The 25,324-nt window shown below is 47.5% G+C and overlaps 2 protein-coding genes across 8 annotated transcripts in view; one reads left to right on the forward strand and one right to left on the reverse strand.

Moving 5' to 3' along the window:
• Positions 1–9,195, reverse strand: part of wdr6 (WD repeat domain 6) — a 35,768-nt gene extending 26,573 nt beyond the window's left edge. For all 7 annotated transcript variants that reach the window (XM_038812245.1, XM_038812242.1, XM_038812244.1 and 4 more), the window contains exons 1-4: positions 9,028–9,195; positions 3,312–5,793; positions 2,275–2,376; positions 1,109–1,225 (exon numbers count right to left, since the gene is read on the reverse strand). In XM_038812245.1, the coding sequence (XP_038668173.1) occupies positions 1,109–1,225; positions 2,275–2,376; positions 3,312–5,793; positions 9,028–9,100 (2,774 nt within the window). In that variant the 5' untranslated portion in view covers positions 9,101–9,195. The remainder of the gene's footprint in view (positions 1–1,108; positions 1,226–2,274; positions 2,377–3,311; positions 5,794–9,027) is intronic.
• Positions 1–24,493, forward strand: part of dalrd3 (DALR anticodon binding domain containing 3) — a 93,233-nt gene extending 68,740 nt beyond the window's left edge. The window contains exon 13 of the mRNA XM_038812248.1: positions 23,301–24,493. Coding sequence (XP_038668176.1) covers positions 23,301–23,324 — 24 coding nt within the window. The 3' untranslated portion in view covers positions 23,325–24,493. The remainder of the gene's footprint in view (positions 1–23,300) is intronic.
• Positions 24,494–25,324: the final 831 nt, after the last annotated feature.

A 25,324-nucleotide genomic window follows, 5' to 3' on the forward strand; every position in this document is an offset into this window, starting at 1 on the left:
TAGCATGGCCAATCCACCTAACCCGCACATCTTTGGACTGTGGGAGGAAACCGGAGCGCCCGGAGGAAACCCACGCACACACGGGGAGGACGTGCAGACTTCGCACGGACAGTGATCAGGATTTGAACACGGGTCCTCTGCGCTGTAGGCAGCAGTGCTAACCACTGCGCCACCCTGCCAACCCCTCTGTCTTTTTTTTTAATAAATTTAGAGTAGCCAATTATTTTTTTCCAATTAAGTGGCAATTTAGCATGGCCAATCCACCTAACCTGCACATCTTTGGGTTGTGGGGGTGAAACCCACGCAGACATGGGGAGAATGTGCAAACTCCACACGGACAGTGACCCAGGGCCGGGATTCGAACCCAGGTCCTCAGCGCCGCAGTCCCAGTGCTAACCACTGCGCCACATGCTGCCCTCCAACCCCTCTGTCTTAAACATAATCAATGACTGGGCTTCCACTGCCCTCTTGGGTGGAGAATTCCAAAGATTCATCACCCTCCAAGTGAAGAGATTCCTCCTCATCTCAGTCCTATTGCGCTTGCCCCTTTATTCGGAGACTGTCCCCGATTCTAAACTCCGGCCTTTTTAGAAATCGCTGCACAGAAAAATGTTGGCTGTTTTTCAGGTAATAACTGCAGCAGATTACAAGAATGTGTATTTATACAGCACCTTCTGAGGCACTTCAGAGTAATCGGACTAAATCTTACACTGAGCCACGTGATGATAAATGAAGACGATGACCAAAGCGTGGTCACAGAAGTAGACTTTAAAGGAGGAATGAGAGAGTTGGAGAGGTTTAGACTGGGATGGTCACCCCTTAGGGTCTAGGCAGTTGAAGGAGGGGTGAAGGAAACTGGGCATGCGCCAGAGGTCAGGATTGGATACGTGCTTATATCTGAGAGGGTTGTCGGGCTGGAGGAGGGTACAGAGATAGGGGAGGGGCAGGGCCATGGAGAGAGTAGAAACAAATGGTCAAGGTGCAGGAACATAGTTTGAAATGTAGTAGCAATCAGGGCCTCCTATGGCTCAACGCGAGTCCGATTCAACACCCGGTCCCAGGTTAATTAATACCTGACCACTTTGGAACCCTCCAGTTATGCACTTACTGCCCTCTGGTGGCTTGCTGATATATGAAGGTCTGCAGCTTCAGCACACATCTCTGATGGTAGAAAGATTCGGCAAGGAGCACAATGTTCCTCTGACACTCATCGATTAGAAAGAGCCTGCACAGCAAAGACAATCATATAAGTGAAAGGCTACAACAGCAGCATGTCATTGTGACTGTAATCGAGCACGCATCTTCTATAGTTAGCTGTGAGCGGCCCAGGCAGCGAGTGCGCTTAAACATCGGAAGGGACCAGCATCCAAACCCAATATCCACTCATCTTTTAGCTGCATAGTGATCACGACAGTGAACAATTTTCTCCTGCCTGCCCCAGGAATAATGGAGCAACAGAACCGGAAAGTGAGACCAGGAGAAAGGTGTTTTTTAATTACACGGCGAGTTAGCATGATCTGGAATGTGCTACCTGAAAGAGTTTTGAAAACAGGTTCAAAACTAAACTGGATAAATACTTGAAAAGGAATAATTTGCAAAGTTGTGGGGAAAGAACAAGGTGCGGGGGGCGGGAGGGGGGCGGGGTGGTTTAATTGATTGCTTTTTGAAAGTGCTGTCTCAGGCTTATTGGGTCGAATGTGTCCCTCCCCACTGTGACCCCCGCACCGCGGCAGGGTGGCACAGTGGTTAGCACTGCTGCCTCACAGCGCCAGGGACCCGGGTTCAATTCCCACCTTGGGTGACTCTGTGTTTGCACTTTCTTCCCCCCCGTGTCTGCGTGGGTTTCTTCCGGGTGCTCCGGTTTCCTCCCACAGTCCAAAGAGGTGCAGGTTAGGTGGATTGGCCGCACTAAATTGCCCCCGAGTGTCCAACAGTCGGGTACAGTTATGGGGATAGGGCAGGGGTGTGGACCTGGGCGGGGTGCTCTTTCAGAGGGTCGGTACAGACTCAATGGGCCGAATGGCCTCCTTCTGCACTGTAGGGATTCTGTGATTCAGCCTGATTCTATAATCCAGGGACCCTGTAAAGGATGAACATTAGTTCTTTTTCTGTCTCTCGGGACTGGTGATGATGTGCTTCCAACACTTTCGTTCTGTTTTTTGCTAAATTCCAGATCTGACCGACATATGGTGGCGGAGTGAGGGGGGTGGGGGGGGGATGTGGGGGACAATTTGAATCAGTAAAGTTGGTGTCGGGTGTGGGGGATTTACTCACCTCACTGATCCATCACTGCAGGCTGCAGCCAGGAGATGTGAGGAGGGCCTGCAGACTTTGCCAAAATTCATCCCAGCGTCCACCACCACCACGGACATGTACCTTAATGAGAGACGGGGGGGGGGGGGGGGGGGGGGGGGGGACAAAGGGATCACAGAATAGTCACTGGTTAGTAAGGAACTCGAGTATTGTTGGAAAAAATGAGACGTGCTGTCGAAGCTTTTCATCTTGCACTCATCAGGACAGACACGCGTAGCAAATTTCAAAGGGAGCAACAATCTAAACTGCATGAGAAAAGGGTGTTGATTGGTTGGCAAGTCGACTCAGATTGGTCGAGGCATTGTCAAAGAGAATACATCCCTGGTCTTCTTGGAATAGCACTGTAAGATCTGTTACGTCCACTTGACCAGGTTTGGGTTAACAAGACAGCAGCGCCTCCCTCAGCGCTGGCACTGAACTGGATTTGAACCCACAACCTTCTGAATCAGAGGCAAGTGTGTCACCCATTGAACCACAGCTGATATCAGCCAACCTGCCAAACTACCAAAGGAGAGTTCCCTCTCCTTCCCCATTCACAAAGTGCTCTTACTTCCATGAGGTAGAGATCATAGATCATAGAATTTACAGTGCAGAAGGAGGCCATTCGGCCCATCGAGTCTGCACCGGCTCTTGGAAAGAGCACCCTGCCCAAGGTCAACACCTCCCCCCATCCCAATAACCCAGTAACCCCACCCAACACTAAGGGCAATTTTGGACACCAAGGGCAATTTAGCATGGCCAATCCACCTAACCTGCACATCTTTGGACTGTGAGAGGAAACCCACACAGACACGGGGAGAACGTGCAGACTCTGCACAGACTGTGCCCCAAGCCGGGAATCGAACCTGGAACCCTGGAGCTGTGAAGCAATTGTGCTAACCACTATGCTACCGTGCTGCCCTGGGTAAGCAGGAGGGGGAGGGGGTTCTGTCATGCTGTACCTCAGCAATATCCCAACAAGAATCAATGCCTTAAAGTAGACAAAATGAAAATGATACCTAGTCTCTGGGTCCATCTTTAGCATTCTGTGTCGGTTTTTCTTATGCTCCCAATCTTCAGCTAACCTGTGAGAAACCAGATGCTCCACCTGACAGCTGACAGGAGCACTGACATCGCCGTGTCGAATAAGGAGGCGGCTACATTGCAGCTCAGCCCTCCCGCCAGCAGAGAACAACAGGGCCGCGGAGCTGGAGCGATTATCACCGTGGTCTGATCGTCTACTCTTGGTGATGGCCATGGTCCTTACACTGGAGATATGGTCACAAATTGTCGTCAGCTTGGTCACATGACCTGAGCGTTCATAAATGGCTAAAACGTTTACTGTCGTGTCCTCGCTGCTTGTAGCCACAATACTGACGGGTCCATCAGCTGACACTTTAAACCTTTCAACAAACCTCACACAGGTGAACTCACGGCCATGCATACAATCCTTGATGACTGCCCGAGAACTGTTGCTCAAGTCCCTTTGGCAGATGAGGATGTCGCCTGACTTGATGTAGGTGAAGATCTCATTGCCTGGGGAGCTGGTGTAACTCCACGACCTATGACCTCCGCCACAGGGGATGCAAAGCACCTTCTCGCTGGTCTTCACGTTCCACAGGACCAAGTTGGTGGAGTGGAAGCCAAGCACAAGGAAGTTGCCTCCAGGCGTCAAGAGAAGCCGCTCGATCCAGTCCATCCCTTTACAGGCTCGGTGACTCCTCAGCAATTTTAGTCCCCCGTCTTCTACCTGAAGTTGACGGTAGTAGCCATCCCGGCCGGTGCTGTACACAAAACCGTCGTGGAACAGAACTGATGTCACCCCCAATTTCCCATGCAGCCCTGGCAAAGCAGAAACTGGCTCTCGGCACTCAAACCGGGCGGCGATTCTGGTTGAGCCAACTGGGAGTCTGCCCTCGAGAGATTCTTCTATCGTATTTTCTGAGCCAGCCACATCCGCACTTTCCTCGCTGAGCCTCTGCCGCTCACCCAGGTCTCCCTCAGCGCACGAGTAGAGTAACAGGGAGCCGCGGCGGTCTCCGCAAACCAAGAGGTGGCGCTCAGGCAGGAACGTTACACTCGTGTGCCACCTGTGTTTGCACAGCGGGAGGCAGTAACGGCACTTCTCTGCCACCGAGGCTAGGCGGTTGCCCTTGCAAGAAACCTCCCGCCAAATCATGACGCCATCGGCACCCGACGAAAAAAGGTGGCACTTGTCCCGAGCCTGTCCTTCTCGGGAGGCCCAGCCTAGACTGTGGACCTTCCCTTGGTGCACCTGGTTCTCCACGCAATCCTCAGGAGCAGAAAGCAGGAATATTTTAACCCTGCCGTTAATGTTGCCAATTGCACAAATCACACAGCCGCTGACCAGCCTTGTGACCACTAACAAGCTGTACGACTGGTAACTTGGATCTTCCAGGATGAGTTTCCATTTACCAGAGAGTAAGCAATAGCTGTAAATGCTCCCAGCATCAGTCATGACTAATAGAAGAGCTGAGTCAACCAATGTCAAAGCTTTCGGCGTCTCTATTTTCCCAGTCCCACCAAACTTGAGTTGAAAAATCACCACGTCTTCTGATTTCTTGTCCTGAATCTTCCATAACCTAATGCCTGAATCTGCTCCTCCAGTGACCAGCCACCCCTTGTCCTCATTGACTGCCATAGCTCTCACACTCCTCCCTTTGTGTCCTTTAAAACAGTTGATGATGTCTCCATTGTAGCTCCAAACGATACAAGCAGAATCTTCTCCGACACTGATAATGTGATCCTCCAGGAGCTGTACTGACCAAACCCGGGACTGATGTCCGTACAGCTGCAGGAGACATTGTACAGAACCTGCTCCCTCACCATCACCCTTCACATCTTCGCACAAATTTCCAACTTTCCAGAGCCGAATGCTTCTGTCGTCTGAGGCCGAGGCCAGAATGCCATTCTTCTCCATGTAATGAATGCTAAAGATGACTCCACTGTGCCCACTAATACGCCTTTCCGTTTGAACCCTGCCATCCTCATTGGTCGGACCCTCCATTCGCCACAGGACAAGTTGGTTAAAGACGGTGCCAGAAATCAATACTAGCTCAGCCCAAGTGTGGCCAACAAAGCACGCAGAATAGAGGATGCATTTCACATCACAATGAACCTCACGCAAGGTCCTCCCTGCCTTGTAGTCACAGAGAACCACAGAGTTGTGACCAAGAGCTAGGCCAAAGTACATTAATTCACCGTCATTTTCCAGCCACTGAAGATCCCAAATCCAGTCATGCAGTTCAAGGAGTTGGCCCATTTTCTGCAGCTTTGGGTCTTTGGCGCACGTATTTAGCTCAAACACGATGAGGCCTTTTGCACCAAACACTGCCAACTGGGGGCGACTAGTTTGCTTGTGTGCGGGCCAACAAGGTTTGATGCCATGAATGCAGTAGTTTTGAAGCGCGTTGCAGTAAAACCTTCTCTCATAGTCATTTGTAGAATTCAAGGTGTAAAGGTTTATAATGGCTCCTTCACCTGTCAAAGAGAAATGAAAAAGCTGTCAAAAGATTTCTGTTTCTCTGTTACTTGTTCTCAGGATGTGGAGAAAAGTGGCACGGCCATCGTTAAACAGATTGACATAATAATTTTTATTTTTTTAATAATAAATTTAGAGTACCCAATTATTTTTATTAATTTTTTTTATTTTCCAATTAAGGGGCAATTTAGCGTGGCCAATCCACCTAACCTGCACATCTTTGGGTTGTGGGGGCGAAACCCACGCAGACATGGGGAGAACGTGCAAACTCCACACAGACAGTGACCCAGGGCCGGGATTCGAACCCGGGTCCTCAGCGCCGTAGGCAGCAATGCTAACCACTGTGCCACCGTGCTGCCCCAGATTGACATAATAATAATCTTTATTGTCACAGGTAGGCTTACATTAACACAGCAATGAAGTTACTGTGAAAATCCCCTAGTCGCCACATTCCAGCGCCTGTTCGGGTACGCTGAGGGAGAATTCAGAATGTCCAATTCACCTAACAAGCACGTCTTTCGCGACTTGTGGGAGGAAACCGGAGCACCCGGAGGAAACCCACGTAGACACGGGGGAAAACGTGCTGGCGGGGGAGAGGATTCCCAGCAACGTGAGCATTTTGGCTGATACTGACAGTGCGGTATTGAGGGAGTGCAGCACTGCCGGAGGTGCCATTTAGCATCTGGAGGCATTGAGCCAAGCTCTTTTCATTGGATATTGGGTAGGACGAACATGGAGAGACAATGGGCGTGATTTAACGGAAAAGTTGCAAAGTGTCATTTCGGGCAGGTTTGGCTGGGTGTTCCCCGCTGGCTTTGTCAGTGAGATCCACTCCGCTATTTAACCGCACCAAGTCATTATTTTGGGGCGTTGGGGAGTGTCTCTCCGGTCTAACCCACACTTAGAAATGTTTTCAGCATTGAGGAGCTAAACCCGCTGGCCAGGCCGGCTCTTCAGAGATCGGACTGCCATTTTGAAAAGGTGCCCCAATCTCTAAGTGAGCTTGAGGTGGCCCGCAGCCCCACCCATGGGCAATGTCACCCCCCCCCCCCCCCCCCCCCCCCCCCACACACATCGGCATTATTCCCCCACACTCCCCCAAGTGAGGACACCGAGCTCGGAGGTTGCTTAGGCACCCCCTCCCCCTCTTCAGGCCTTGCCATTCCCCTTTTCAGCCCCCCCCCCCCTTTCAGGACCACTCGCCTTCACCGCTCCAACCTTTCAGAGGCACTTTCATACCCACCCTCCAACCTCCCCACCATTCATACCCCCCTTCAGGCCCCAGCCCATGGCAGTTCTAGGCTGTCCGGATGCTAGAGGGAGACGCAGGGGTCACTATCCCCTGTCCCTGGCCACCCAGGGGTCTCTAATGGCCCGGGAGACCTCCCCCCACCCCCAGATGCAGTTACATCTGGTTCACGTTATTGTGAACCAGTACTAAACGGCTCCCATGTGACCTCTCGCTGGGGGTGTCTGTAAACTCCCGGGCGGCCGTTAGATAGGGCGTCCATCTCGTTAATGAAATGGAGATTGCCTTTAATTGATGGCTTGTCACGTCCAAGCGGGATCCGGAACCCGCCAACAGGGGCGAGCCGGCTAGGTGGCAAACTGACTGGCGCAGATCCCGATTTCAGACTCTCCCGCTGGCGTGAACGGATCTGTGTCGGGTGCGTTGCAGTTGTTTAATCGCATCCAATATAAAATAAGGGGCAAAATTCTACAAGGGCTTTAAGAGTGGAGGGACCTGGGTATATCTGTGCATAAATTATTCAAGGTGGGAGGACAGGTGGAGAGGACAGTTAAAAAAAGCAGATAGTATTCTGGGATTTGTTAATAGAGGCAGAGAAGACCAAGGAGGTTCTGCTGAACTTGTACAATACACTAGTTAGACCTCAGCTGGAGTATTGAGCACAGTTCTGGGTGCCACACTATAGGAAGGATGTGAACACATTGGAGAGAGTGCAGAAGAGGTTTAGAAGGATGGTTGCAGGGATGAGAAACCCCAGCAATGAGGATAGTTTGGGGAGGCTGGGACTGTTCCCCTCGGAGAGAAGGCGGCAAAGAGGGGATTTGATAGAGATGTTCAAAATCATGAGGGGGCTGGATAGAGTTGATAAGGGAAAACAGGATCAAGAACAAGAGGGCACAGATTTAAGGTGATTTGCCAAAGAAGCAAAAGTGATATGAGGAAAAGTTTTTTCCCACGAGTGGTCTGGGTCTGGAATGTGCGCCTGGAAATGTGGTGGAGGCGGGTTCAATCAAGGCGTTCAAGAGGGCATTAATGATATTTGAATAAAAACATGGAGAAAGGGTAGGGGAATGACACTAAGTTATAATGCTCGTTTCAGAGGTCATGCTAAACCTGGGGCTGTTTAGCACTGGACTAAATCGCTGGCTTTTAAAGCAGACCCAGGCAGGCCAGCAGCACGGTTCAATTCCTGTACCAGCCTCCCTGAACAGGTGCCGGAATGTGGCGACTAGGGGCTTTTCACAGTAACTTCATTGAAGCCTACTTGCGACAATAAGCAAATTTCATTTTCATTTCATTTCGTTTGGATAGCTGGTGCAGGTATGATGGGCCAAACGGCCTCGTGCACCATAACAATTCTGTGATACTTGTACTGGACTACGGTATCACAGTAAAACAGTTGCGATTGTGTGATCTAAATATTCCAAAAGGCACCCTTTCGAAGAACAGCAGCGGAGTTCTCCCTGGTCCCCCAGCCAATATTTATCCCCCAACCAACATAAAACAAATTATCTGCCCATTGTCTCATTGCTGTTTCAGGATTGTTGTGTGAAAATTGGCTCTCTCTTTCCGACAGCGACTACACTTCAAATGTGCGTTATTTAAAGCCTTACAACACCCAGGTTCAAGTCCAACAGGTTTGCTTTTGGAATCACTAGCTTTCGGAGCGCAGCTCCTTCCTCAGGTGAACAGGAATCACTCCGAAAGCGAGTGATTCGAAACAAACCTGCTGGGCTTTAACCTGGATTTGTAAGATTTCTTACTGTGCCCACCCCAGTCCAACACCGTGGAGCCAAGTTGGTGGAATGGCCTCCCTAGCTGTGCTGTGACCGTTCTAGACTTGGACAAAACAATGGAGAAAGATGTGGAAGCACTTTTACTGAAAAGGTGTGCAAGCCTTTATGGATTGTATTTCATCTGCGAGGCCAGTTCCATTAATTCAACTAAAATACCATTTAGTAAAGAGCTGATGATTGAAAGTTACCTGAGAGGAGAAAGTCTCCCACAAACTGCAAGGCTGTGATGGGAGAGAGCAGTGACACAGACTCGCATTGCATCTTGCTGTTAATTGCCCACTGCAGATTCTCTCTGCTGCAGTTACCAATTTAACATTTCTGTCTGATTTTCCGTCCAGCTCCTGCCCCTCTCTCCCTTCTGCTCCCAGCTTGTTTGCCACAAGCCTCCCCTCCCCTCCCCTCCCCTCTGTACATTTCACACCAGTCACATGGCTCGATACTGAAATCGCAGCCGGAAGAGGTTTGTTGCCGAGTAAAGCCGAGGACGATTGGCTGCTTCGTTGCTACAAACGTTGCTTCCCTTGTAGCGAACCCAAAGTCGCAACTGCACCGGAGGAAATTGACCCAAACCCCCGCGGGCAGGTAACAGGCGCTCAATGAATTCCCTCCCCAAGGCCAACGCCTGGGCTCCAGCCTGTCCACACTTCGGAACCCGACCCCTTCAAACTGCAAAGCTTTGGAGAATTGAGAGTCGCCAGTTTTACTGTGCGGAAGGAGAAACAAAACAAATCAGAATGTCAAACGAGAGAGCTGCCTTTCATCCTGGGAGAGGAGATGGGAATGGTCCAGGTGTCAGTGTTCCCTTTCCTGATCTTTGAATGCAGCAATAGAGAATGTGATTGTTAAAAACAAAAATGCTGGAAACAATCAGCAGGTCTGGCAGCGGGTCTGTGATCTTCCATCAGGACAATTTGATTGTTTTCACTGGCTGAAGAATTGTTTAGAAGACAGACGTATACAAGATAATGTCAGGTGACAGGGAGTATGGGGTTACTCCATTCAATTAGACCTTGGAAGATTCGTACCTTAATTCCACCTGAGTTCCAAATTGATACTCTTAGCTATCAAAGATATGTCTAAAGTTTAGAAATTTTCAATTGACCCAGTGTTCACAATATGTAGATAGTCCAACTAGGGAAGGGGCTGTACAGGACCTGGTATCGGGGAATGAGCCCGGCCAGGTGGTAGAAGTTTCAGTCGGGGAGCATTTTGGGAACAGTGACCACAATTCAGTAAGTTTTAAAGTGCTGGTGGACAAGGATAAGAGTGGTCCTAGGGTGAATGTGCTAAACTGGGGTAAGGCTAATTATAATAATATCAGGTGGGAACTGAAGAACATAGATTGGGGGCAGATGTTTGAGGGCAAACCAACATCTGACATGTGGGAGGCTTTCAAATGTCAGTTGAAAGACATTCAGGACCAGTATGTTCCTGTGAGGAAGAAGGATAAATATGGCGAATTTTGCGATCCTTGGATAACGAGAGATATTGTAGGCCTCGTCAAAAAGAAAAAGGAGGCATTTGTCAGGGCGAGAAGGCTGGGAACAGACAAAGCCTGTGTGGAATATAAGGAAAGTAGGAAGGAACTTAAGCAAAGAGTCAGGGGAACTAAAAGGGGTCATGAAAGGTCATTGGCAAATAGGGTTACGGAAAATCCCAAGGCTTTTTACACGTACATAAAAAGCAAGAGGATAGCCAGGGAAAGGGTTGGCCCACTGAAGGACAGGCAAGGGAATCTATGTGTGGAGCCAGAGGAAATGGGCGAGGTACTAAATGAATACTTTGCACCAGTATTCACTAAAGAGAAGGAATTGGTGGATGTTGAGTCTGGAGGAGGGTGTGTAGATAGCCTGGGTCACATTGAGATCCAAAAAGACGAGGTGTTGGGAGTCTTGAAAAATATTAAAGTGGATAAGTCCCCAGGGCCTGATGGGATCTACCCCAGAATACTGAAGGAGGCACGAGAGGAAATTGCTGAGGCCTTGACAGAAATCTTTGGATCCTCACTGTCTTCAGGTGATGTCCCGGAGGACTGGAGAATAGCCAATGTTGTTCCTTTGTTTAAGAAGGGAAGCAAGGATAATCCAGGGAACTACAGGCCGGTGAGCCTTACGTCAGTGGTAGGGAAATTACTGGAGAGAATTCTTCGAGACAGGATCTACTCCCATTTGGAAGCAAGGGGTCATATTAGCGAGAGGCAGCACGGTTTTGTGAAGGGGAGGTCGTGTCTCACTAACTTGAGAAGAGTTTTTCGAGGAGGTCACAAAGATGATTGATGCAGGTAGGCCAGTGGATGTTGTCTATATGGACTTCGGTAAGGCCTTTGACAAGGTCCCTCATGGCAGACTGGTACAAAAGGTGAATTCACACGGGATCAGAGGTGAGCTGGCAAGATGGATACAGAACTGGCTAGGTCATAGAAGGCAGAGAGTAGCAATGGAAGGGTGCTTTTCTGATTGGAGGGCTGTTACTAGTGGCGTTCCGCAGGGATCAGTGCTGGGACCTTTGCTGTTCATGGTATATATAAATGATTTGGAGGAAAATGTAACTGGTCTGATTAGTAAGTTTGCGGACGACACAAAGGTTGGTGGAATTGCGGATAGCAATGAGGACTGTCAGAGGATACAGCAGGATTTAGATCGTTTGGAGACTTGGCGGCGAGATGGCTGATGGAGTTTAATTCGGACAAATATGAGGTAATGCATTTTGGAAGGTCTAACCCTTAAGAGTATTGACAGTCAGAGAGATCTAGGTGCACAAGTCCACAGGTCACTAAAAGGGGCAACACAGGTGGAGAAGGTAGTCAAGAATGCTTGCCTTCATTGGCAATGAGTATAAAAATTGGCATTGTGTATAAAAATTGGCAAGTCATGTTGCTGCTGTATACAACCTTAGTTAGGCCATACTTGGAGTATAGTGTTCAATTCTGGTCACCACACTACCAGAAGGATGTGGAGGCTTTAGAGAGGGTGCAGAAAATATTTATCATGATGTTACCTGGTATGGAGGGCATTAGATATGAGGTGAGGTTGAATAAACTTGGTTCTCACTGGAACGAAGGAGGTTGAGGGGCGACCTGATAGAGGTCTACAAAATTATGAAGGGCATAGACAGAGTGGATAGTCAGAGACCTTTTCCCAGGGTAGAGGGGTCAATTACTCGGAGGCACAGGTTTAAGGTGCGAGGGCCAAGGTTTAGAGATGTGCGAGGCACTTTTTTTTTTTTTTTACACAGAGGGTAGTGTGTGCCTGGAACTCGCTGCCAGAGGAGGTGGTGGAAGCAGGAACGATAGTGATGTTTAAGGGGCATCTTGACAAATACATGAATAGGATGAGAGTAGAGGGATATGGACTGCGGAAGTGTAGAAGATTTTAGTTTAGACGGGCAGCATGATCGGCGCAGACTTGGAGGGCCGAAGGGCCTGTTCCTGTGCTGTCCTTTTCTTTGTTCTTTGTATTCGCAGATATCTTCAACACCTCACTCCTCCACTCTGAGGTCCCCACCTCCTTCAAGAAGACCACCATAATACCAGTACCAAAGAAGGAGGTAGCCTGCATCAACGACTACTGACCGGTGGCCTGGACGTCTGTTATTATGAAATGCTTCGAGCGGCTAGTCATGAGACTGATCAATGCCAGCCTCCCAGACGGTCTCGATAGTTTGCCCATCACCGCAACCTGTCCATGGCAGATGCTTGTGTAGCTCAGTGGGCTAGACAGCTGGTTTGTGATGCAGAACAAAGCCAGCAGCACGGTTCAATTCCCGTACCAGCTTACCTGAACAGGTGCTGGAAGGTGGTGACTAGGGGCTTTTCACAGTAACTTCATACTTGTGATGATAAAAGGTTATTATTATCTCCCTGGTTCTACAATCAACAATCGAACACCTCGACAACAAGGACATCTACGTAAGACTGTGCATAGACGACAGCTCCGCCTTCAACACCATTATCCCGACAAGACTAATAACCAAACTCTGCAATCTTGGACTTGACCCCTCCCTGTGCAACTGGATCCTTGACTTCCTCACCAACAGACCGCAATCTGTCAGGATCGGCAACAGCACCTCCTCCACAATAGTCCTCAACACCGGGGCCCTGTAAGGGTGTGCTCAGTCCTCTACTGCAGGAATTGTCAAACTCGGGGGAGTGACCTGCAGGTGGGTCGCGGGAGGGTGGTGAATCCGTCTGTCGTGGTGCTCCCGATCGCGCAAATCTGCGCGTAACAGTCGGCCGTTAATAACGCTGGCTGCAAGCGGCCTTCAAAACAGCTGCGAACATGTAAAAAAAAAATGCAGCCGCACTGTGCATGCGTGCCAGATCATCAGTTTTGCGCATGTGCCCGATCATCGGCGCACATGCACAGTGCGGCCGCTTTTTTTTTTACGATCACAGCTTCTTGTTTTACAAGTTCAGGGAGGGTTTATTCATTTAATTTTTTTTATAAGTTCAGGGGGGTTTTATTTGATCAAATTTTATGGGGAAAAAATGCAGAACTTTGGTCAGATGGAGACTCCATACTTTCCGACACCGGAAGGCTTCACCTTCATCCAACAGGTTCCATTGGAGGAGCGTGTACGAGGGCCAAAGGGACCCAAAACTATTTCCTCCATTTTTGTCAGCAGCAAACAAGGTAAGAGAAAATGGTGGGTCGCGCAGGTCGGCCGGTGTGGTTCGCGAAGGTCGGCCGGATTGGGTCCCAAAGGTTGGCCGGTTGGTAAAAATGGGTCCCCGGACAAAAAGTTTGAAGAACACTGCTCTACTGTACTCCCTATACACACACGACTGTGTGGCAAGATTGAACTCAAACTCAGTCTATAAGTTTGCGGATGATACGACTGTGGTGGACCGTATCTCAAGCAAACGACAAATCAGACTACAGAAGGGAGATAAATCACTTGGTTGCATGGTGTGCCGAAAACAACCTCTCTCTAAATGTCGAAAAGACCAAGGAACTGACTTCAGGAAGCGTAGCACGACACACTCCCGTCTGCATCTATGGCTCCGAAGTGGAGATGGTCGATAACTTTAGGTTTCTGGGGGTTTCCATCACCCACAGTCTGTCCTGGTCCACTCACGTTGATGCAACAGTCAAGAAAGCCCAACAACGTCTCTACTTCCTACAGAAGGTAAATAAATTCGCAAACTGTGACAGATACACGATAGAGAGCATCCATTGCTGCTTGGTATGGCAACTGCTCGGTCCAAGATCACAAGAAACTGTACAGTGTGGTGAACTCAGCCCAAAGTATCACACAAGCTTGTCACCCCCACATTGATTCTGTCTACACCTAGCGCTGCCTCAGGAAGGCAGACAGCATTATCAGAGACCCCTCCCACCCAGGCATTGCCTTCTTCCAGACCCTTCCTTCAGGCAGAAGGTACAGAAGTCTGAAGACCCGCACATCCAGACATAGGAACAGCTTCTTCCCCGCAGCTGCTACTCAACGACTCCCCTTCGCACTGATCTGTTCCCTGTAAGAACACTATTCACGACACCCTATGCTGCTCTTGCTCATGTATTTGCTTTGTTTGGCCCCTTGTTCCGCACTGTAACCAATCACTGTTTGTCGATGTACTATTTGTCAATGTTCTCTGTTGATTATTCTTTTTGTCTACTATGTACGTACTGTGTACGTTCCCTCGGCCCCAGAAAAAAACTTTTCACTACTACGGTACATGTGACAATAAATAAATAAATAAAAGCACCTTAAAATATTTGTAGACATTCCCTTGCATCCCCCTGACATCATCATCTCCCCCCCCCCCCCCCTTAGAACATTGGGCTGTATTCTCCCGTCTCCGAAATCGCGTTCGGCGATCGGCCTGAGAATCGCCGTTTGAAACGAAATTTGAGGCGGCACCGCTCCACCCCCTCCAAAGCAGTACGCCGCACGCCACATGGACGGCCTCAGGACATTACCCGAAGCCCTCCCCCCCCCTATGCTCCACTCCCAATCGGCCGTGTTCCCGACGGCGTGGGTCTCTCATGCTATTTTTTGTCGGGAACTTGCCTTGGCCGGTACCGACTCAGTCCAACTGCGCCACAGTCACGTGAGAACCGATCCGTGGGCATAGGGGTCTTTGGCAGGGGCTGGAGGCACTGTTGGGAAGTGGTCCAGGGGCCGCGATCCTGGTCAAAGGGGGGGAAGCTATTTGGCAGGCCGGGTCCACGCGTCGCTGGCATCATGTTGCACGCGCGGCTGCCGCCGTGCGCATGTGCGGCCACGGACCTGGCAATTCTCCGGCTGTATCGGCAGCTAGAGCCGGGTGCTCTGTGCTGCCAGCATGCTAGCCCCCCACGAAACGGAGGACCGGTGGCTGTTTTGCGCCAATTTTTCGGTCATAAAACGCCACCGTTCCCACACCGGCGTCAGGACACAGCCTGAAAATCGGAGAATCCAGCCCATTGTCTTTTTGTCTCTCAAAAGGACGTTAACTCTTTCTCTAGATGTTGCCAGACTTGCATGTTACCAGAATGTTTGATTTTTATTTCAGCTGTCACAATGTGTGTTCATGCTTTTGTGTCATATTTCCGGTTTAATTTTGGTGTCACCGTCAGTGTAGTTACAGCCTGTGGGTGCTGGCTGGTTCTGGGAATACAACTTTTGTAATAATGTTTCACATAGAAATTTTCATTCATAAAGTTACTTTGAACAACACTATTTATGGCAAATGATTTTTCATGGATGAAACGCTTATCCCCACTTGGCATCACTCACATGGGTACAAATTATAACCTTTACAGTACAAGTACTGCATTAGCAGAGTCACTATTCGAAGTTGGGATTTCCAAACATTCATCTTCACGGGTATGTGCCATTAAATCCTCATTCCTGTTAACTGGCAGATGAGTGGCTAATACCAAAGGATCCTGGAATTATGGTTTAGGATTCACCTACCAATAAAAATGGCACTTTTTCCAACTTTCAAGCTCATGAAATTCAGACAAGTCAGTAAATTAGCGATATGAACACAATTAGGGTCAAGTTGCCAGAACAGGTTGCCAGTAATTGGCCGAGGTCTACAAGGCAGGTTGTATCCCCAGCCATTCCACTGGGCTGGAATTTCTAAATAAGAAGTCCGGAGAGTTGGTTGCACAATTGCAGAGATTAAACTACAAAAATCCAAGTTTTAAAGTTTTTTTAATGGTTCTGTTGAAGGTTGCACAACCGTTCCAAGTCAACATAGAGACAGGCAGCCTAAAAAATACAATACAGACAGACTAATTCAATGAGTGCACACGTGCAGCACAGACAAGAAATTTATTCAGACCAAGCTGGTATGTATTACCTGAGTAACCCAAGAAAATCTTGGGAGAATAGAGTGCAAAATCTACAATTAAATAATAAATATGTTGGCAAACTCTCAGACAGAAAACTCTTTCTCTAATGCAGCTGATAAATATTAATGTAAAATACTGACATACTTAAATAAATACTAAATAATTCAGTGTCACAAAGTGAGTGAAAATTAACAACAGAATCAACTCCCTTAATAGAATATTCCAAAAGAACAGACTGGTGTCACAAAATGAAGGCAATATTAGGAATATAAAGTTATGTATGTCTTAAAATACAATATAAAAATAATCACGTCACACAGTGAGGATAAAGTCCATTAAATAGCTTTATTTAAATTTTGCTTTTAAATATCTTTTAAATTAATCAAAACAAAAACTATGATTAGAACAGTTTTGAGAAATTGGGGTTGTTCTCCTGAGAGCAAAGAATGTGAAGGGAGGATTTGACAGAAGGATTCAGAATTATGAGGGGTTTTGATAAAGTCGGTCAGTAGGAACTGTTTCCACTGGCAGGAGGGTCAGCAATCATGGGACACAGATATAAAGTCATTGGCAAAGGACCCAGAAGGGAGCTGAGATTTTCTTTTTAGCAGCAAGTTATAGAATCCCTACAGTGCAGACGGAGGCCAATTGGCCCATCGATACTACACTGACCCTCCGAAAGAGAACCTCACCCAGGCCTGTCACACCCCCACCCTATCCCAGTAACCCCAACAAATCTTCTAGACACTAAGGGGCAATTTAGCATGGCCAGTCCACCCAACCTGCACATCTTTGGATGGTGGGAGGAAACCGGAGCACCCGGAGGAAACCCACACAGACATGGGGGGGGAATGTGCAGACTCCACACAGGCAGTCACCCAAGATCAGAATTGAACTCGGGTCCCTGGCGCTGAGGCAGCAGTGCTAATCATTGTGCCACCGTACCGCTATGATCTAGAACGCTCTGGTTGAAAAGGTGGTAAAAACAGATTTAATAGTAACTTTCAAAGGAAATAAATACTTGAATGAGGAAAAATATATTGCCAGGTTAAGGGGGGAAAGTCAGCACAGGTATAATGGGCCAAATGGCCTCCCTTCTTTTGTTCTGTATGATTCTATGTGACTAGGCACAGGATTAGGATTACTAAACTCTTTTGAAGTAATTGCAGTACAAGTGTGTTTTACCTGTATATTGTGGCAGTGTTTTTAATGCAGACATGCCTGGGATGTGTGTTGCTACAGCTCTGTCTCAGATCTACCACAGTTCAGCCAGCAAGTACGTTAACCAAAGCACAATTCCATTGAAAACACAGGTCTGTTTATCATGGGGTTCAGAGAGCAATTTTGCTGCTGTATAGGGTCAAATAAAGAGGAAGTTCAAGCTTCAATTCCCAGCTGAAGGAACTCAAATCAGAGCAGCAATAGAAGGGATAACAATGGACTTCAGTGTCACAGTCTAGAGAGGGTGGAATCCTAGAAAATATACAGGTGGCAGGATCGAGCTCAGCTGTGATTCCCACCATTATTGAATTACCTACTGATACATCTGAAAAACAACCAATTGGATTAGATACAAAACCTTAGAAATCAGGATTCCGGAATGGAGGGCAAAGAAATCTAAAGTACATACTTCAATTTTCCCAGCACCAAAAGTATATTGCATAACTGTCTAACATGCAAATCAAGACTCTGGTTATTTGATTCCGTTAATATTGCTATAGTCTTTAATTAAATTAATTTGATGAAATATACATGGAACCACAAAGTACTGATTAAGCTTATCAATATCATTTTCTTCAGGCTGGGCACCACCATTGAGACCGATTCGCCCAATTTCTGCTGCACTCACTTTAGGTACATGATTCAGGCTGATTGCTGTCTGTTGTCCAACTGTAACCATGTTCTTTGTACATGCATTTAAGGTTTCCTCGTAAATAGTGATCAGGAGAACTTTCCCCCTCTCCATGTCCAGGTATTGCTATTAAAGTTACACAGTCCTGTCTTTAATGAAAGCTACAGTCAGTAAATGTACTGCACTTGTGATGCTGAACGATAACCGGAGATCGTTCCTTGGTTTCTACTGATTGAGCTAATCTTACCCAAGGTGGTACTTAGGGTTCAAAGTGTTCTGGTTGAGCGCGTCCTAGAGTGATGAGGGAAAATTTAGCCATTGGTCCCACTCCTGGTTAGTAACCAGTGAGTGCTGCTGGAAAGGTCACATATGGAGCAGATTTCAGGCTCCGGTTCAGCTGGATGTTGTTAATCAGTGTACCTGGTCTATGGGTCATATGGGACAGGTGGCCACATGAGCCAGATACCAAAGAGCTGTGGGCAAGGAAACTATAACCCAGTGAGAGTGATAACCTTAAAAACAATTTTACAGGTCCTCTAGCACTTAAAAAAAAAAAAAATTGCTTCTGTTGTGATGTTCAGTCACAGGCTGACATACAAACTCACCAGCAATGGTACATCCAGAGTCATACTAGATCTTGGGGCAAGTTTTATGAGTCAGGTGGTCTTTTACTGTCCTTCCAAACTTCAGAACGTTTTGCTGATGCTGCTAACCTGTCATTTTCTTCAGGCTGATATTTAACTTGCTGAAACGCTGTGCCGATGATGGTACTTGCAATCTCTTGGGATTCTCTACAATATCGATCCCCAAACAGCCCTGTAGGTGTCTCTATGCCACACACTGCAGCAGTCCAATGCGGAGACTCACCACCACCATCTCAATGACACTTAGGGAAGGGCAGTAAATGCTGGCCGAGCCAGCGAAGCCCACATCCCATGAATAACTGAGAAAGAAATTGAAACATTTACCTACCACTTTCCTTGTACTGACAGCAAGCCTCGTGACTAAGACAAGTAACTTGTCAGAATACAAGATCCCAGAATTAAGGCAACCATGCAATTCAGTGCCACAAAAGTCCCGAAGACAGTAAAAATATAGATTCTACAGATTCTACAGTAATAATAAAGCACTTGTCAACCATGTTCTCAACTCAATTTCCCAGTATCTACAAATGATGAACTCCTCAGCTGCTTCTTTCTACAAACTATTAAGCTTCAAATTCTAGTTAATCCCCCGATTTATTTCATTCTCTCCCCTATCATTTAAAAAAAACAAAGTTTGACTGTGTCCCACAGAAAGGGCCTTGATTCTTCCTGCAAGTACCAAATGAGTAACAAAAATAATAAATAAGATTCCTTTGGTGAATATTTAAATATTGGTGTGCAAAACATTTACTTCTTTACTTTGGGAATCTGGTGAGTGATTTTTCTTTCACTAGACAATGTGGTGGGGAGCGCAAACATTTCAATGTGACTGTAGGTGACTAAGGGGAGGCTCAGATTTCAGTTCTTCCATTTTATGCTGGAGTTATTCCTCCTCTGGAGGTAAACATACAGCATGTCAGTCGGATTATGAAAGAAGGCAATATTTACGAGTGGAAACATTCCCTCAGGATACTATGTGTGATGAAAGGAAAAGTAACCCGCCCTTTCTCTTTCGATGCCTTTTATTTCCAGCATTTCCGGGTTTTATTTTAGGACAGTTGTGAAAACATCCTTATTGGTGGTGCTGGACTATTGTTTTAAGTACAAGTGTTATGTTACAGACACTCCTGGTGCTAAAAATACAAGTATTGCTGTTGAATTAGTTCAAAGCTTGTGGGACTGGAAGTCCTTCACACTTGTGAAAAACATTCTTCCCCTCCTATTATAGGACGGCATGGTAGCACAGTTGCTTCACAGCGCCAGGGACCCATGTGCAATTCCCGGCTTCAGTCACTGTCTGTGCGAAGTCTGCACGTTCTCCCCGTGTCTGCGCGAGTTTCCTCCGGGTGCTCCGGTTTCCTCCCACAAGTCCTGAAAGACGTGCTTCATAGGTGAATTGGACATTCTGAATTCTCCCTCAGTGTACCCGAACAGAGGGGATTTTCACAGTAACTTCATTGGAGTGTTAATGTAAGCCTACTTGTGACACTAATAAAGATTATTATTATTATACTCCTGCTACTGGGAAACACTCAAATTAATGAGTACACAATGTGAACTCCTGTTAGTGCTGCACTAACTGATCTTAATTGGGGCAACAATTGGAGTTTCAGGAACATTAAGGAGGGGAAGAAAGACAGCAAGAATTCCTGGTTCCTCGTTTTCCAGTGACCCCCAAATGAAGAGGTCTTACTGCAATTGTATAGCACCTTGGTGAGATCACACCTGGAGTGCTCTGTACAACTGTGATCTGGGAAGAATATATTTGCCTTAGAGGGAGTACAATGAAGGTCCAATAGATTGATTCCGGGGATGGAGAGAGCTCGAGTAGATTAAGCCTATATTCCTCGTGTTTAGAAGAATAAGAGATCATGTTATTTAAATATGTAACATTCTTAAAGAATTTGACAGGGTAGATGTTAGGTGGATGTTTCTCATGGCTGGAGAATCCGGAACTCGGGGTCAGTCTTAGAATAATAGGTCACCAGTAAAAAGTAAAGTCGCCACTGTCCCAGATGACCATAGGCTGCTTTCCTGTTTGAAGGGGATTGCTGATTCGTGGTGATTTAACTTGAGGATCACTACAACGCAGGTGAAGGGCAAGGTTGAGAAGGTGGGCCTTCATGAGTAATGTCAGCCGACCGGTAGGGAAATTGAGCCCGCGCTGTTGGCCTCGCTCTGCATCACAAACCAGCTGTCCAACTGAGCTAAACCTAGGTAAATTAGGATTGAAATGGAGGAATTTCTTCTCTCAGGTAGTTATGAATCTTTGCAGTTCTCTACCCTAGAGGGCGCTGAATATATTCAAGACAAAAATAAATAGATGATTTTTGAACACTGTACCAAGGGAATCAAGGAATATGGCAGGAAAATAGAATTGAGGTAGAAAAGTCAGCCATAAACGTACTACACAGTGAAGCAGGTTCAAGGGGGTTAGATGGCCTACTCCCGCTGAATGCCCTTATTCTATTTTGGAAAGTGAACAGTGGGAAAGGATAGGATCAGGACTTGGCTCAGCTAGGATGCCCTCCATAGTTCAACAGTCTGTTGACACAGTGTCTAGGCTCAGCAGATGAGTAATGGCCACTTGGATGGAATTATTTACTGCAGAGAGCTGTGGAGGCTGGGTTGTTAAGTATGTTCAAGGCTGAGAGAAACAAATTTCTGATCGGTAAGGGACTCGAGGGTTATGGAGTTAAGACTGGGAAGTGGAGTTGAGGATTATATCAGAGGAACTGGAGGGGACTGGTGTGGGGTGGGGAGGAGCACTGAGTGTCGCTTTATGCAGATGACTTATTGTTATATGTGGCGGACCCGGTGGGGGGAATGCCGGAGGTGAAGATTCTCAGGCAATTTGGGGACTTCTCAGGGTACAAGCTCAACCTGGGGAAGAGCAAGCTGTTTGTCGTGCATCCGGGGGACCAGGAGGGGGGGGATTGGGAGGCTCCCACTAAAAAGGGCGGAGAGGAGCTTTAGGTACCTGGGAGTCCAGGTGGCCAGGGGCTGGGGGGCCCTACACAAACTTAACCTTACAAGGCCAGTGGAGCAAATGGAGGAGGAGTTTAAAAGATGGGACATGTTGCCGCTGTCACTGGCGGGCAGGGTGCAGTCAGTCAAGATGACGGTGATCCCGAGGTTTTTGTTCCTGTTCCAGTGCCTCCCCATCCTTATCCTGAAGGCCTTTTTTAGGAGGGTCAACAGGAGCATTACGGGGTTTGTGTGGGCGCATGGGACCCCGAGGGTGAGAAGGGTGTTTTTGGAGCGGGGCAGGGATAGGGAGGGCTGGCGCTGCCCAACCTCTGTGGGTACTATTGGGCTGCCAACGCAGTGATGGTGCGCAAGTGGGTAATGGACGGGGAAGGGGCAGCATGGAAGAGGATGGAGATGGCGTCCTGTGTGGGCACGAGCCTGGAGGTGCTGGTAACAGCGCCGCTGCCGCTCCCTCCAACGAGGTATACCACGAGCCCGGTGTTGGCGGCTAGCCTCAAAATTTGGGGGCAATGGAGACGGCACAGGGGGGAGGTGGGGGTCTCGATGGGGTCCCCGATATGGGGGAACCACCGGTTTGTTCCAGGGAGAATTGACGGCGGGTTCCTGAGTTGGCACAGGGCAGGTGTTAGGAGGTTGAGGGACCTGTTTGTAGACGGGAAGTTTGCGAGCCTGGGTGAGTTAGAGGGGAAGTTCGGGCTCCCCCCGGGGAACATCTTTAGGTACATGCAGGTGAGGGCGTTTTCCAGACGGCAGGTGGCGGAGTTCCCTCTGTTGCCCCCGCGTGGGGTCCAGGACAGGGTGCTCTCGGGGGTGTGGGTTGGAGAGGGGAGGATTTCAGACATGTACCAAGTGATGCAGGAGATAGACGAGGCCTCGGTGGAGAAGCTGAAGGGTAAATGGGAAGAGGAGCTGGGTGAGGAGATTGAGGAGGGGACGTGGGCGGATGCTCTGGAAAGAGTAAACTCCTCCTCTTCTTGTGCGAGGCTTTGCCTCATACAGTTCAAGGTGCTACATAGGGCTCATATGACCGGGACGAGGATGAGTAGGTTCTTTGGGGGTGAGGACAGGTGTACTAGGTGCTCGGGGAGCCCAGTGAACCATGCCCATATGTTCTGGGCATGCCCAGCGCTGGGGGAATTTTGGAAGGGGGTAGCAAGCACGGTGTCGAGTGTGGTAGGATCCAGGGTCAATCCAGGCTGGAGACTTGCAATATTTGGGGTTGCAGTGGAGCCGGGAGTGCAGGAGGCGAAAGAGGCCGGTGTTCTGGCCTTTGTGTCCCTAATAGCCCGGCGGAGGATTCTTCTTCAGTGGAAGGATGCAAGGCCCCCAAGCGTGGAGGCATGGATCAATGATATGGCGGGGTTTATCAAATTGGGGAGGGTGAAATTTGCCCTGAGGGGATCAGTACAGGGGTTTTTCAGGCGGTGGCAGCCTTTCCTAGATTTCCTGGCAGAACGGTAGGGAAAAAGGCCAGCAGCAGCAGCCCGGGGTGGGGGGGGGGGGGGGTCGTTTCTGTGGGTTGGGCTGAAGGGACGTGTATATGTGTTCTTTGTTTATGACGGGCGTTAATCTATTTCTTATTTTTTGTATTTACCGGGTGGGTTGCTCTTTTTTGTTTTCTCAGTTAATATTTTCTGTTATTGATATTTTGTGAAAATCTGAATAAAATTTTTTTTTTTTTTTTTAAAAAGAGGATTATATCAGGTTCTCATTGAATGTTGGGTCGACTCGATGGGCCAAATACCCTACTTCTGCTCCAACGTCTGATGGTCTTTACTTATTTATGGATCTGAAATTTAGCAGGAGGCAATATCTGGAGAAGAGGATGAGAGAAATTGAAAGGGGGAAGAATTAATTTCAGAAGAAAAGAAACAATGAAGGGAACCAAGAGGGGAAGGCTGGGGTGCTGATGACAGTACTCCCAAGAATCCAACAACGCAGCTGCAAGTTTAACTTTGGGTATGCCATCAAAGCAACCTATTTGCCACAAGAGGATTAGCTTAAGCAGTTTCTGCGAACACATCCTTTCCCTCTCTCAGCCACTGTTCTGCCATCCAGTGAAGGTGACCATTGACTTGAGAGGGAAGAGATTTAGAAACGGAAGTATTAAAGCCCAAAGTATAAAATAAGAAACATGATGCTTTACATATTACTGCAGAAAACTGGCTACATCTAGACTTTTTTTTTAAAAAGACTTTGCATTAAGTTAATATACTATTTGGGCAAATATATAGTATCTTTTTCTAAATACTGTACATTAAGAAACTTGCATTTCCCTTAATTAAATGCTGACATCACACGTCACCTAGATAACTTGCTTTTGTGTATGCCACAGTTGTTGTATCAAAAAGTCTGAGGACCATTGATCCAACACAAGAATAGTTCACAATGGAGTTCTATGATCTTTTCTGATGGTAAATTGGACTACTTAGTGTGGTTTCGAACCATGAATGGACAGAAAAGCCTCAGGTTTGATCACTGGTCAGCACTGGGTTGTTACGGTAGCACATTGATCTGTACAGTCCTACAAATCTAGGGACAGGCAGATTGGCGGTCAAAATTCTAAGCCTGATATCTATTCTGAACCCTCACTTGAGCATTTAACTGTGGACATCAGTAAGAACTAGTTGGATTCAGCTCCGAGACAGTCTCTACTCAAACAGCTTGATGGATCAGAAGACTTTGCCTGACTCTTTGTCTTCAAGACCATGGTGGGGTGGGAGTCAGATAGAGGTCCATGACAGAGAATATTGAGACTCAGCTTTATTTTGTCACATCCCTGTGTTGTTCCTCGTGTCTTAATAAAGCTCGCAGTCTCAAGTGTGGAGAAGATGCTTTATTGTGGGTTCGTTCAGTTTCCAGAGCTCGACCTAGAACTACCTTCCAGTGCTAACTACCAGCTTTGCTTGCTGTGTGTCCTGCTTACCAGCCCCCCTGCTGTGAAGAGTGTGTCCTCACTTCCTGTCCTGATCTATTTATATGGCTCTCCCGTGCTCCCTCTAGTGGTCGCTCAGTTGTGTTGCATCTGGTTAACTTGTGATCACCACATCCCCCTTTTTCTCTTAACATATTTTCTGAACATCGTTAAAGAAAATTGTACATCCTGTCCCAGTGTATTTATAGCTCTCCCGCTCGTGTTTGCTCTGTTGTTTTTGTATCTGGTCAATCTACGATCACCACATCCCCCTCTTTCTCATTACATAGTTTCTGTACATCATTAAGGAAAATTATACAAAACAGTAACTTATGATATGCGTATCTATACAAGTGATGATGCTATTGCCTTGGTTAACAAAGCCAATGTATTTATATGTCCAAACTTAATAAACACATTTATGAGTCCAAACTTGATGAATTTGTTCAGAGCTTTTTTTTTTTTTTTTGTTGTTGATGACGTGGTGATATTGATATTGCAAGTCCGCTGTGAATGTTGTTGGTGTTCCTTGTTATCTTAAGTACCCAATGCGTCATCCCGAGGTGTTTGCATGGTCACATCACTGATGTTGACTGGCATGGACTTTTTTTTTTGTGCTTGTGGTGTTGATTTATTGTCTCATCCGCCTTGGATGCTGGTGTGCTTGCTTGTTCTGGAGCAGACGTGAGTTTGTGCAATTCGTTGTCATCCCATGACATGTTTGTAGTCTTGTTATCGTTTTGCAGTGTGCTGTGGCATCGTCCATCATGTGCCAAGTAGTGCCATTGTGTACAAGTCGTT

The sequence above is a fragment of the Scyliorhinus canicula genome, chromosome 11 (assembly GCF_902713615.1).
Source record: "Scyliorhinus canicula chromosome 11, sScyCan1.1, whole genome shotgun sequence".
Classification (NCBI taxonomy): Eukaryota; Metazoa; Chordata; class Chondrichthyes; order Carcharhiniformes; family Scyliorhinidae; genus Scyliorhinus; species Scyliorhinus canicula.